General features: G+C 32.2%; 1 protein-coding gene across 1 annotated transcript in view; it reads right to left on the reverse strand.

Moving 5' to 3' along the window:
• LOC108904957 (protein still life, isoforms C/SIF type 2) overlaps positions 1–15,295 on the reverse strand; it is a 270,933-nt gene that overhangs the window by 45,507 nt on the left and 210,131 nt on the right. The window contains exon 7 of the mRNA XM_018707685.2: positions 3,650–3,836. Coding sequence (XP_018563201.1) covers positions 3,650–3,836 — 187 coding nt within the window. The remainder of the gene's footprint in view (positions 1–3,649; positions 3,837–15,295) is intronic.

A 15,295-nucleotide genomic window follows, 5' to 3' on the forward strand; every position in this document is an offset into this window, starting at 1 on the left:
TACTATAATTTTGTATTTTTGTAATATAATGAGCTAATCGCATTTGCTTATATTTTAAACAGTAAATAATATTTGAATTATACTTTAATCACAAAAGAAATGATGATTAAATTATTAATTAATTAATTAATTAATTAATTAATTAATTAATTAATTACAAATTTTCGACATATTTCGAAAATAATTGTTGTTTAAACAATTTTAGAATATTTAAATAAATTTGTTTTTGATCTTTGATAAACAGTATATAAGTTTATGCACTTACTTTTGATACAATAAAAAAATAAAGTTGATAATTAAAGGAAGATAAATCATTATCGGACTGTTGAAAGACCAATAATTATTAACGATAGGCATTTGCAAATACGCTAATTGTTTTTTCTAAATCGCGAGACATCGATTTAAAAAAAAATCACCAAAATCGGACCTGTAGAAGCTGAGATATTAAAAATTTTTAAGCGCGTCACGGTTTTGAACTCGCCGATTCAATTTCGAGCAGGCCGAAGGGGACGTGCTCTCTGCTTCCCCCACCATCGCCACCACCCGTACGATTTTCTTGAATTTCTTGCTTGCATAAATAACTTTAAACGCGTTTAAAGTAGTTTGCCAATGAAGAAAATTATTGCAAACTTAGACCTGGTAAGTACTCGGAATACCAAAGATATTTTTCGAAAAATTAGCCCGGATGTCCCAGTACATTTAGTCTAAATGACGGCTAACTTTGATCGGCTATAACTACGTAACTAATTGACCAATCGATCTGTTTTTTTTTAAAGAAACGTCTTTCCAATAACTTTTAAAACCTGCTTTAAAAAATTTGATTTGATTGAATATTCACAAAATTATTCTAACTGTTTAGTAAAGTATAAAAATTCGACCAATGTTTAAACAAGCGCTAGAGCTCTCCTAATTGACGGATTCAAATTTTTCAAAAAGCGTTTGAGAGCTTGAGAGCCCTTCTATATGTGATTAAATTTTCAAGTGTCTAAGGACCTTGGTTTTTGCTATGCAAAATTTTGAAAATTTGCAATTTTTTTTCAAAATCTGGATTGCAAAATTATTATGCAAAATCTGTAGAACCGATTTTGATGAAATTTGGTGTGATGATTCTACATAACATGAAGTTTTCTTGAGCCAAGTATGAAGGTCCGATACCCAACTTAAAGACCCCAAAAAATTTTCTAAAAAGTAATGTTTTGAACCCAATTTTTGGCGATTTTTTCAATTTTTTACAATAATAATCATGTAATGTTCGATTTGTAACTAGTTATATTGTGTAAAATTTAATTACATACAGTTTTTTCCACTTCAATTTTCGCCTAAATTCAACTCTTGAAAAGATACATATTTAAATAGGAAGAAAAATATGACATTTTTCGAACTTTTTTAACATATTGTGCCGCCAAAAGTTACGCCCACGTTTTTTTTATGCGCATAGAAAAATTTTCAATTCCAGCGATATTTGAAAGCCAAAAAGGCAAAAATCTCCGTGGATATACGAATCACCCAAATCAAAACAGATACCGCTTAGTCTGTATCTTTAAAGAGCACTACCTCCCTTAGGAATCATTTTTGTATAATACGATTTATGTGAGATCGACATGAATCATTCCTAGAATTTACTCTCTTCGTTTGTCGGTTTAGTTTCCGGTCACCCTGTATATATCGCGCACTTCAAAAGGTTGTTTACGTTTTGAAAAACAATCTGTTTTCGTCTTCTGATAACAATTGTTTTTTGACAGATTAAATTTGTTTGTTTTTGGCAGTTTCCATAGTTAGAGGTGTTATTTTTTATTTTCTGATACAACTTTCATATACAGGGTCGGAAAGTCCCCATGGTTCATCGGCCGTTACGTGAGAGCGATAAAGTAAGTCATAGAAATCCGTGCGATAGAGAAATATGGCTATAATGAAAGCGTCTAATAGTCACCGCCCATTTCGCCCTTCCACAAATAAGAAGTAAAGCTTATTTTATCAATTTTTTTTCCCAATAAATAAAGAAAAAAGAAATGAAAATTGTGCAACAAATTAGTGACATTATACAATATCGAAAGGTTAAACATACGACATAATTTAATTAATGAAACCTAAATAGTTAGCAGCAAAATATTTTTATTTTCTTTCTTCCGAAAAACCCTATCCGAAATTATCGAAACGGATGTTGAAATTTATACATGGGTATAATGGTATTGGTAACAATAATGAATTGTTGATACAACTCTACATTGTCAAAAGAAAAGAAAGTGGTTGGTTATTGGTATAAATAGCAAAGTTTTTTTTTAAGTTTTCTTGTTTACTGAAATCTACAGGGTGTCTCATAATTAGCTGCCAACCCTGAACAGGCCGATTCTATGATCAAAACTAAGTAAAAAAGTTCATATGAACATGGGTCCGGAAATGCTTCCTAAGGGCACAGGGACCCATTGAAGAGGGAGGAATGGAAATATTTTTTTTGCAATATCTCTCAATCGCGTTGTGATAAATGAATGAAATTTGGTATACACAGCTAAATTTTGATGAGCAATTTGATGGACTAATCCATTTATTTCCACAAGGTCCATTGGGGTGGGTACGGGGGGGTCCTTGGTACTTTGCGTGTGTAACTTTTTCATCTTTGACTTTTTAACAAATTGGACAGCAAATTCCGTTTTCCCGAACTGTTTTACGTTAAAAAGGTACTCTTGTTTCAAATCGTTATCTTTAACGCTTTCTGAGAAAATCGCTCTTGAATTAATCCCACTTTGGTCAATTTCATGGTAATTTAAAAAAAAAAATTTGTTTAAATTTAATCTAATTTTAATAAAAAAATTATAATAAAAAATTAAATTAAATAAAAATTATTCCTTTAAATGGAAAAGAGGGGAAAGGAAAATTAATATTATTATTTTTTGTTTAAATTTTGTTGGCAGCTAATTATGAGACACCCTGTATAAAGATTTTGTTTGCAGATGTAAAAATTATCTAGCAGTCTTACATCATTCACATTTTATTAAGGGCGACTGATACTAGCGACTCTCTCTGGTGTAAACCTATAAATCCTTCAAAAATGTTTACAAACCACGTGACTGCCAACATTCCACGATTGGTATCTACTGTTAACGAAAAATCCCTAAATGTTGGCGTCATAAATATTAATGATTCGTCTACAATGAACAATGACAAAACGGTACTACTACGCCCGAGATAATGCGATCGCTGATTGGTTGAAAAATTACATCAATAAGAGCCGGAAACGGTAAAACAGAAGGTTGTGTTTTAATGTAACCTATTTTAATATAATTTTTAATTTAATTCTTAATTTTACTGAAATTTAATTGCCAACATGAAAGAAATAGAATTACTGTGAAATTAAATCATTAATCACAAGAAGAAATATATATTTTTTAAATATTATAAAGCTGTCTGATGCGATTTGTTAGAAGTAGTACAACTTATCGCCTCTTATGATACATTCTCTGTTCCATAACATAAACTTAAGTAATTTTGCAAATATTGTTTCATAAACAGAAGCTTTATTCCACAAAAGTGTGTGTAAACGCAACAAAGTGACTGCTGTATCCATTACCGCCGGCATATTTCAGCAAGCGGATATTTCATTCTTATCGCGCCTAAATAAAAGTAAACCAAAAACGGAGAATAAATTACGAACCGTTCTGCATGGCGACACTTTTATCTTCCACGCGGCTGACATAACAACAAAGCTCGTCCTGGCGGTCAGCGTTCTCCACGAGCTCTGCCTCCACGCTGAATCCCCACATTTGCTCCAGCGTGTTCCGAGATAACTCCACTTGGTACAGTATCTTCGCGCAGACTTCTACCACTTCGTGGGTATGTAACTGTAAAAAAAGAGAACACAGTGAGATATTAAAGCGTTTTTATTCTAATAGAATGCGATTTTAGTTAATAATGAAGATTTGATAATGTTTTCATTAATATCATAATTAGTTTTATGCAAATATGGAAACAGAATATATTATAATATCAAAAGAGGCACTAGAGAATAAAAAATAAAGGTAGGATGAAGCTTTGTTTTGCAGTGTCCTTAAACGTATGTTTGCGCATTGTGTATAACAGGCTTTTTTTCGCGACTGAATATTGGTGAGTATCTGACTTATAATTACTATTTCTCTTCACTCAGTCATACTACACATACTACAACATACGACTTTACTCGCGAAAAAAAGCCTAACGTTGATGTCACGTTATGACTGAGATCGATTAATCGAAGAATCAATTCAGTGGGCCATGAAAATCGATTTTTTAATCGATATTAAGCAATCGAGATTCGATTTTTTTCTGTTTCGTTAAGAATGCAACCGTACAATTATTTACAATTAGTTGAGCGCACCAAAACACATGTGAAGAAATGACAGTTCTTCACATAATTAACTATAAACTTGATAGATGGCGATACTGTGTTTTATCGCTTGTTACGATGTTACCCTAAAGTTAAGTTTTATTTGACTGTTTAATTATTTATATGAATTGTAGAATCATTTGCACCTTGCGAGCATATTTTTTCGATAACCGGCAACATTGCAATTGATGAGCTGAATCGATTAGATTCCAGTAGATTGGACAGACTTTTGTTCCACAAAAGCTTGAACATGAAGTACTGAGAACTATAATTATTTTGTTCTTTAATAAAACATGATAAAATAGATTGTTAAATTATAAATAACTACTCACTTTGACCCACTTATAAGAAAGATAGATTATTTTGGGTTACTGTCTTTTTTGTTTTCCATACAAAACCTTAAAAAGAAATCGGAAAAAGTTCGATTTTTGAGATCTTCTAGATCTCCATGTTCTTATGAATAGATTCTTCAGCTTCCATTTGAACCGATTTAAAAATCGATCTTCTTCGGGAAGAATCGCCATGACGCGATTCCCTACAAAATTGGTAGTTGTATAAATTTAAAGACTTTTGCTTAGTTATATTTATTTTATTATCTTGTAGCAATTTTGTTGCATTGCTGTTATTAGGACATTAGTTAAGCCAGCTATGTTCAGTGATGGGCATATCAAATTAATCTACCGAAATATTCGATAGTACCAAAAAATATATTAAGAACCTTACAAACATTGTTGCAGCATGTAATAACAGAAAAATCCATAATTCATAATCCATCAAGCGTGTACTACCAATCTACTCACTTTCAATTTTCTCTAATTTTTTTTGCGTATTCTATTCATAACTATTTAACAAAACTGCTAATATTTCTACAACTACCTAACAGTTGGATTCAGCATCATTTTAGAACTTAAACAGGGGATTAATTTTTAATAAAGTGTGTGATTAAAAAGTTGATCGATCGATGGTCAACTTTTCCTGTTCAAAAACAAATCGGTCAAATTAAAATCAGATTATTATTATTATTGGAACTCGTCTTTGCTCCGCCACATTGAAACGATTATTCCAGTATTACAAATCGATTTTAGTTGATTCAATATTCAGTGAAAGTTAATCAATAAACAATGTATTAAAATAATCATGAAAACCATCTGTGTACTCTCTTTTAATGTTGCTAAACATAGATCCTTTGTTTATAATAATATTTGGCCTAATAACGTACAATTATAAATAGAATTTTGTAGGACTAATGAGTTTTATTTTATTCTAAATATAAAAATTTATTTGTCGAGTAAATAGGATATATTATTACGTACCTATTTAATTTAATAACTGTCAAACCTCTTATGCTAACTAAGGAAAATTGATGTAAATATACCTATGGTTATTTGCTAAACAAATATGTTTACCTTCTCGCAAATATAACGCAGATGTAGGTATGTACAAAATATAATATTTATGAGGTAAATACGAGTATGTTTACTTGCAGCTAACGTCACAACGCTAATCTTACTGAGGGAAAATATATGAAGATGGTAAGGATTCAGATTAAGTATGCTGCGAGCGAGAAATTTGTAACTTATTCGTTTTTTTTTTGTTATTTTCGAAACATACTTTTGTTGTAATTATCTCTTTTATACATATTTACAGGTAACACTTTGACCCAGTAATTATTCAAACAAATTTGTGTAGGCAGTTTTGTGGTATTACTCATTAATACAAAAGCAGTTTCGTTTTGGGTCCTCAAATAATATTTTGATAAAAAGTTCTTTAAATTGTCAAATTCCAATCGACAAATACGTTGTGTATACCTGCAACTTTATAATATGTGGTAGGCAGATATGAATATTTTTGTTTTTGATAAAATAACAAGTATATATATATAATTATTATGAATCGTACAGTAGATTGTCTCGATATTTTTAAAAATTAACTACTCATTCATTAAAAGCAATCCAGTGCCTGTGTAGTACTTCGTTAATCGCAGAATACTATACAGGATGGCCCAATGAAAACGTAACAGACTTTTTTTGGAAAAACGCAAAAACCTGTCGATTTTGTTTTGCATGATTTAGATGGTTCTAACTGCTACCCCCTGAGCGGAGTAAATATCCCCTCCAAATTTTTAAATAGGAAGGATGGTCAAGTTGCATATCGTTGAAAAGCTCGTTTGATTCTCTACACAGTCATGGGTACCTTTTGAAAATCAACCCATTTTTTTTAAAAGATAAAGGGTGCAGAACTTGACACATACAAAATTTCCTATTATCTCTACAAATTATTCTCTAAATAAAATTCGCTATCGAGTTCGCTATTAATTTCAAAATCGATAAGTTAAAGAAGCGTCTAAACATATCCAAATGGCTGGAAATAATTGACCAGCAACTTCCATTCAATAATAAATAATTTTACGTGAACTATTCTCATTACTTACTCCAACGTGTTGTTATATTGTTTGCAGTTATTTCTTTCACAAATTCCACTAAAAACGGTATAGATAAGAGATCATTTTTCAGTCAGCGATTTTGTCATAAAGTGGTGTTAGTGGTTTTAGTGGCTGTTTCGCATTAAATACAAAATAATTAAAAATGGTTTATTCGATGCAAGAGAGGGTGGAAATAATTGAATTATTTTATAAAAATAACGAATGTGCTTCGAGAGCAGCTCAGTTGTTTACTGAACGACATGCCAATAAACACGTCCATCGCAAAATTGTCTTGGAGTTAGTAAGAAAATTCCGGGAGACGGGATCTGTGGGCAATAAAAGCGAAACAATGAACGTCCTGTACGTAATGAAGCTGTGGAGGTTGCAGTTCTGGGACACATTGCTTTAGATTAGATCATAGGCTAAGTACACGGCAATTGGCTTCTGTAAGTGGTGTAAGTCGGTGTAGTGTACAACGAATTTTAAAACATTACAAGTTCCATCCTTACAAAATTCACCTTCTCCATGAACTTCAAGAAGATGACTTTGACCGCCGGGTACAATTTTGCGAGGTCATGACTGAACGGGCGATGCATAATCCAAATTTTCTATTCAACATTTGTTTTTCCGATGAGTGCAGCTTTTTCCTAAATTGCACCGTCAACCGCCATAATTGCCGTTACTGGGCAGACTCCCATCCAAGGATATTCCACGAACAGTATACTCAACACCCAGAAAAATTAAATGTTTGGGCTGGTATCTTTGGTGATTCCCTTGTTGGTCCTTTTTTTATAAACGATAATTTGACTGATGATATGTATTTGGAATTGCTGCAAGAAGCCATTGATCCAGCCTTAACGGTAATTGTGGTGGAAAACAATAATGATTACCTCGAAGATGAACTGATGTTTCAGCAAGACGGGGCTCCCCCCACTATGCCCACCATGTGCGCGAATTCTTAAACCATACATTTCCGAATCGTTGGATAGGTAGGAGAGGTGCTCCTAGATCCCCAGATTTAAGCCCATTGGACTACTTTTTGTGGGAACACCTGAAGACCAAAATCTATGCGACCCAACCGGACTCTCTGGAAGATCTACGTCAACGTATCATTAAAGAATGTCATCTAGTCACTCTTGAAATGCTCTAGAATGTAAGACAACGTTTTGAACAAAATCTTTATAATTGCATGGACGCAGGGGGCCAACATTTTGAACATTTACTGTAATAAAATTTCATTAACAAAAATTTGCTTTCAAAACCCTGTATCTTTTACAAAAATAGGCTGATTTTCAAAAGTGGCACATGACTGTGTAGAGAATTAAAAGAGCTTTTGAACGATATGCAACTTGACCACCTTTTCCATTTAAAAATTTGAAGGTGATGATTACCCCGCTCAGGGGGTAGCAGTTAGAACCATCTAATTCATGCAAAAAGATGTCCCTCTCGCAAACAAAATCGACGGGTTTTTGCGTTTTTCCAAAAAAATTTTTCCTAGCCGCTATGGGCTCTGTTACGTTTTCGTTGGGCCACCCTGTATATACGTGCATGTCACCTATCGTCGTGGCTCATATTGGAAATCTATATCCATTTGTTCAATTTGAATTATATCAGCTGCTTGCTCTCATTTATAGGTATCGGTGGTATTCCTTTCAACATTCATCTGAATTTCAGTTGCTTCTATTTCTATTCAGGCTGGAAACTGTGCAGTGTCGCCAGCGACCCATAATTCCTATTCCAGTACTAATAAATTATTTCTATTTTCCTCTTTCTTTATGTTTTTATTCAATAAAAGTGAGTTCATTGATCCCTTTTTTATTCCTCTCCTCATTTTATTATATTTTGCTGATTTTATTGAGCTCTCGGATTGCGCAGGAAGCGTATATTTATAGTTACATAATTCAGTTATTATATATGAAGATGGATGTATTAAATAGATTTATGACGTGTATAAATATTTGACCAAAATTTCATATACATGCTTTAAAAGTTAACAAATATTTTATTCTATATGGAAATTGAAAGGTGTACGATAAAACTGGACAATAAAATAAGAATTTGTTGGATTAGAGGTGTTGTCAAATTTTTTTACGAAAAACTTTCATGGTGTCTGAGTGATTTGTGTTTCATGCACATCCTTATTAAATTCTTCACAACATATTGCTCCTACCCATGTATTGAGTGAAAACCGATTTCAGAATAAAATTTATAGCATAAAGTATGAAAGCAGTGAAAGTTTTCCATAAAAAAATTTTTAGTACACCTCTGAAAATGCTACTTAAAAGGCAGGTTTAGTTAAGGACAGGGCAAATCCGTATAGTTCCAAAAGCTATTCAAGAACTATGCGAAACAATTTTAGAAAAGTTGAAACCGAGGAAATATTTCGAAAATCCGGAAGCAGCTCCAAGCATCTTAAAACTATATCCAAAGTTGATGAAAGAGTAATGCCTAATTCGTTATTGTCATAAATCTGGACCATTGTAAGTGAATTTATTCAACTAAAAATCACGAACTGAAACGAATACAAGATAAGAATAAAATTTATGAAAGGCTGTAGTTGCTCTACTCCGGAGTTATTTAAAAAATATAACGCAACTCAGGAATCACCATGTATAAGCGCGCCTAAGTTTAATCTCTTTAAAGTAAATAAAAAAGTTTTATAATTTTTCAATATTTCAGTTCAGATTATAAATTTATACCTATATCAGATATTTAATGAATTATTCTATGCTTAGTGTTTGTATAGCAAATATTAAAAGAGCTAGAATAAAATCCGGTTAATAAAACTTTTTCATCCAATTTTAGAAGAAATAAGTCAATATGTAGGCATAATGTACAATAACATTTTCCGTATCGATGTGAAGTGATGCCTGCCACCATCTGAGTTTCGTACTTGAAAATTATAAATATATGGAAATCGACTATGCCTTATAATTTTGACAGTGCATTCTACAGATAAATCTCAACTAGTTTTTCTTTTCTGAAGAGTGATAGGGCTTCGCAATTGTACAGTGCATGTGCTGTGACTTTTCTTCCTCCTGACATAACCTATAAAGACTGTCTTTTTCTAGATCTCATTTAGATGTTTCGTAGCAGTGCGAAATAGTTTTATTTATTATTGGTTGATCATGGTATTTTAAAGAACTTCATGATTTTCCAGATATTTCTTGGCTCAATTTTTAATCCTTGTATTTTACCTATTTGTTTCAATGTTTCAGTAACGTCGTCAACAATGTCCCAGAAGGGTTTGGGTCTTTGTAAGGCTATATAATAGTCCATTATAGCTAATTCACTAACCGTTCCGTTGCCCCTAAAGCCTTCATGCCCTGGTACCCAAGCTAGGGTCAAATTTCTTGGACTACCTAGCTTTACTAATGTTAAACAATCTAATTTTAGCTAAAATCTAAATAACGAGATCCTTAAAAATATTTTCCCATTAATTTCCTTTTTAGTATTAATATTTTATATTTATTTTCAATTTAATACAGAACGTGAATGTCCATCGAAGTAGTATGGTGTGTTATTATCTGTTTCATAAAGTTTAATTTTCTAAAGGTTCGTAGAAAATATCCAGATATGTAGTGGTCTTTTTATTAATTTTGTCGTTTCCCAACTTCCTAATTCAACAGATTCTATTAGAGAAGTAACTTTCGTAATGCGATTTATCGTATAAACATAATTGAAATCCAGTTCCGACACACTTAGCACTTCTCGATTCTGATGAATAGCTGCAATTTTGAGGTAGTATTTGTTTCCATTGGGACATTCTTTATGAAATTAAAAGAACGGTTTTAATATATCTTCGCATTAATGGAATTGAAATAGAATAAAATGTAAGTACCCATAGATACTAATTGAAATTTTGCTCCAGCTTTAAATCTACACATTTAATTAGGTGATAAAACAAGTGAACAAGTGGTTTTAATTTTAAACAAGAACGTTATACAGGGTGTCCTGGTACTTGATACAAAAAAGTCGAGTACACATAGATGAGGTCAAAATAATACCAGTTCTTCATATAATTTTTTTCATACGGGCCTTCGTTAACAATTACGGGCCCACAAAAGTGAAAATTAAAAACTTGTTTTTATTTACAGTCTCTAAACCGTTAACTTCAGGGTGATGCAAATTTGGTAATCGATAACACATGCATACAGTTTGTTTTTGATGTTGTAAGTGAAAACGCCAGGGACGAATTATGCTCAATGGTTAACAATCCAGAACTTTTGCATAGATTACGATCGCAATCTATCTGTATCAAAAATAAATTCCCTGAAGAATTTTCTAACGAATACCCTCTTGGTTCAACACAAAATTAACAGTTTAAGAAATATTTGTGATTTTATGTCACAGTGCAGATCGAGCGGCGTCTCCACTATATTATGTTTTAATTTTTAATTGGACATAATTACTATGTTAGAACCGTACATATTTTTAAAATAAGACCCTAGATAATCTTAATGTCTTACATTCCACATATAACACAAAATAGAAATATTAAAAAAATAATTCTAAAGAAATAAAACTATCAAAATACATTTTCAATATGGGCACCTTCCATATCCACATCCTTCCTAAGTCTACAAATGATATTTGTTTGTACACGAAAAAGCATTTCTAGGGTATGTCTAATGGAAATTAATTCTTTGTGGCAATTCATCCCTTGTACTGGGGTTGAATACACTAAACTTTTCAGGTATCCCCACGGAAGTTCATCGGGTTAAAGTATGGAGAACGTGGTAGCCATGAAATTAGGCCTCCTCTCTCAATCCATTTATTATTAAACACAATGGATAAATAATTTCATACATCAATACTGACATGGGGAGGAACTCCATCGTGCATGAACTAAACGCTTCTTCAAGTGTCTAATGGAATATCGTCTAATAGTGGCTCCGAATTATTTTGCAAAAACTCCAAATATCGATGTTCATTCAGACGTTCCTCAAAAACGTATGGACCTATTAAATTATTACCTACTATTCCTGCCCATACATTAATAGTGGGTAATAATTTAAAAGGTCTATACGTTTTTGAGAAACGTCTGACAGAACATCGATATTTGGAGTTGAATACTTAACTTACTTTAACTTATTCTTGTTTTGTGTTATGTGTAAAGTGTATTTGTCAAATTTTATTAGTGAAAATTACATTAGCAGACAGTAAGATTTTCTAGACTCTTCTTTTAAAAATTTGTACGGTTCTATCATAGTAATTATGTCCAATTAAAATGGTGGACGCACCGCTCGATGTGCACTGTGACATAAAATCACAAATATTTTCTTCAGGGGACTTATTTTTGATACAGGTAGATTGCGATCGTCATCTATGCAAAAATTCTGGGTTTGGTAACCATTGGGCATAGTCCGTTCCTGACGTTATAGGCATAATGAACACATTACATCAAAAACAAGCTGTATGCATGTGTTATCTATAACCAAATTTGTATCATTCTGAAGTAAATAGTTTAGATACTGTAAATAAAAATAAATTTTTAATTTTCACTTTCGAGGGCTCGTAACTTGTTACCGAAGACTCGTATGAAAAGAATTTTATGAATAACTAATATTATTTTGACGTCATCTATTTGTTCTCGCTTTTTTGTATCAAGTACAACCCATATGTGAAATAAGTTCATAAGAGTTTTATATACTGAGAGACAAAGTTAAAAAAAATGTTAGGAGTATAAATATTACAATATTTTATCAATAATTTATTTATTTAACAATGTTCTAAGTTTAGCTACCTGCTTTCTTTTTATGGAAAAAAACTGATTCAGATCAACTAATTTAATACACTTTTTCTATATTTACCTATTTATAAGAAGAATAAGAAATCGTCATACAAACAGAGATAGGCTTGACAAAGTATCTGCAAATACGATATTGTAGTACCTATTTACAAAATTTAAATATAAATTATGATTACACAAGATTTATAAAAATTAAAGTATGGGAATCAATTAGTAACTCAGTAACAGACTGCAATTTTACTTCCTAAGAGTTAAAAAAGTTACGGGTCTTCTAAAAATTTTTAATTTTTAAAAACATTTCAGTGAAATTTAGCATTCGTTACTAATAATTACAGCTGCAAATTGAAATCATTTTTTCTATGGAGCAATACTTTTAGCGGCATGCAACAAGTAGGTGTACCTGTTATAGACAAATAAGCTTTACTTAAGACATCTCCATTTTGTCAAAACCTCTAATAACAAATATGTCGGAAAAAAACAAAAACACTCTATGCTCCATGATCATTCCTAGCTATCCCAAAATCTCTTCTGTATCTAATTTTATTTCCGGACAGCTCGTAAATCAATGCAAAAATTATGCAAAAAAATAAATCCTCATTGAGATCGTATTGATCTCTGAAATGAACGATATTTTTGTGAATAGTACTGCATCGCATTACTAAAAAAGTTGCAGCACAAAGCAGTAGTGTAACGTGGGTTAATCCGGGCACTCCCAAAATTAACGTACTGGTCGTCATAACTTCATTACCGTTACGTTGATTTTATCGAATAATTTTCTTTTGATGGGGCTGCAAAGCCCATATTATATCGGCAACACGTGAACAGTGCATATAAAAAAGAATTTACTGTGCAAATTTTATTTCAAGCTTTATGAACAGAAAATAGTGAATGTTATAATCCGCTTGGTCAATGATCAATGCTAGTATATAAATGTAGATAGCAAATAGCCAGTAAAGCTAGTATAAATTTGTATTCTTTGTTAGAGGTAGGTATTGTAATTTAGAATAGTTCTTGGGTGATGTTACTTGGATGACGAATTTTATTGGCCAAATAATGAAAAGGCAAATCAAAAGTAAAATGTACAAATAAGAAAGAAGTGCTTACTGTAATTAAGTGGACTTCTCTAGTAGAAGTCTCTTTTTTTTTATTAGATGAACTTGTTCTCATTAGATATGAATTTCCAGGATATAACGCTATTTCTTCCACAAGATGAATTTATGAATATGACATTATGGGACTACTTTACCATATTTCTGACCAAGATAATGTATTATTTAAGGTACTGATTTGTTACGGATAATTGTAGGAAAATATTCAGATCACTAAGATTAATAGATAACAGGAGGATTGTTAAGTGGATATTACACCCTGAGGAAGACAACTTTTCTTCAATTTTGCGGAATGAGCAGACTGCAATCCACGTACATCTGAGGATTGAGATTGGGTTAAGGAATTTTAGATTGTATTAGATTCCTTGTAGATGGGCTAAAAGAACTAGACTTTCACCGTGAACTATTGTGATTCATTTCTAATTCCCATTTTATCCAAACAAATCTAGTTTAATGATAAACATATGACCTTGTTAGGTAGGTAACGTGTTGTCTAGGTCTTCCTGCAGGTGATATGCTTTGCTGAACATAGAGAACTTGGTCCGTTTATCTGTGGGACAGGTACATGATATGATATGTGCTCTACCATTTCTTCACTGTTTAAATATAATCGGGTTCTTCGACGAAATTCACAAGTATAATCTGTTTAATAAGCTTTTGATGGGTTTGTTATAAATGTCCTTAAAAGAGCTAATTCTTGGCATATTTTTCCTGTGCAAGTTAAGAGAGCTATTTTAGAAGTAGTCTAAACTATCTATACTAAGATTTGGTTCTAATCCAATGAGGTTGGAAGCATCTCTCTATATAGCGAGAGTGCCTGCTGCTTCATTTCTCTGAAGTCTTGAACGACCAGATATTTAAACTATGAGTAATTCGTTTTTGGTAAGAATGAACAGCTTTCAAAATGTATATTGACTGTGAGTATGTTACAGCTTTTCCAATTCCCATATACACGATTCGATTGCATACATTTTAGCGTGAAAGACAATATGGATCAATAGCCTGGTCGTTGGATTGCAACTATACGGGTGTCCACAAATTTAACTGACAACGTTTCATGCATATTCATGACGATAAATAAATACGATCTACGAAAAAAAAGGTTATATAAAAACTTTTTGGTTTTTGAGTTACAGGCCTTCAAAGTTGTTAAAAATAAAACTAATTTAATTAATAATTTCATAACCTTTTTACCGATCGCGTTAAAATTTAGTACATTTATTTGGACTATTATGGCGTATGATTTCTTAAAGCTTTAGTCAAATCGATATACTGGGTGATAGTTTTCTCCGGTTACCTCCCCCGTTTAGCGGTCAAAACTATTACAGTGGTCGTATTTTTTTAAACGGGTAGCTTGAGAAAGCCTACAGAAAGCCATTCTTGAGAAAATGGCATTATTTGCAGTTCTGTGCGTTTCGGTTTGAGTAGCAATGTCACGGATTTAAAACTTTGAGATCAATAAGAGATGAAAACAAGATGTTGATTGCTGTGGCTATCAGGTAATGTCATTATTGTCGTGTTTCTTTAGGATTCTCATCACTCCAAACATGCAGATTAAACAAAGCAGCAGATTTTTCGAAAAAGAGTAGTACTTCTGAGTCATCCCGTATTCAGAATTTAAGAATTTTTCTTTGAAGGCAAAACAACCTAAACTA

Source organism: Anoplophora glabripennis, unplaced genomic scaffold, assembly GCF_000390285.2.
Source record: "Anoplophora glabripennis isolate ALB-LARVAE unplaced genomic scaffold, Agla_2.0 scaffold98, whole genome shotgun sequence".
NCBI classification, from domain to species: domain Eukaryota; kingdom Metazoa; phylum Arthropoda; class Insecta; order Coleoptera; family Cerambycidae; genus Anoplophora; species Anoplophora glabripennis.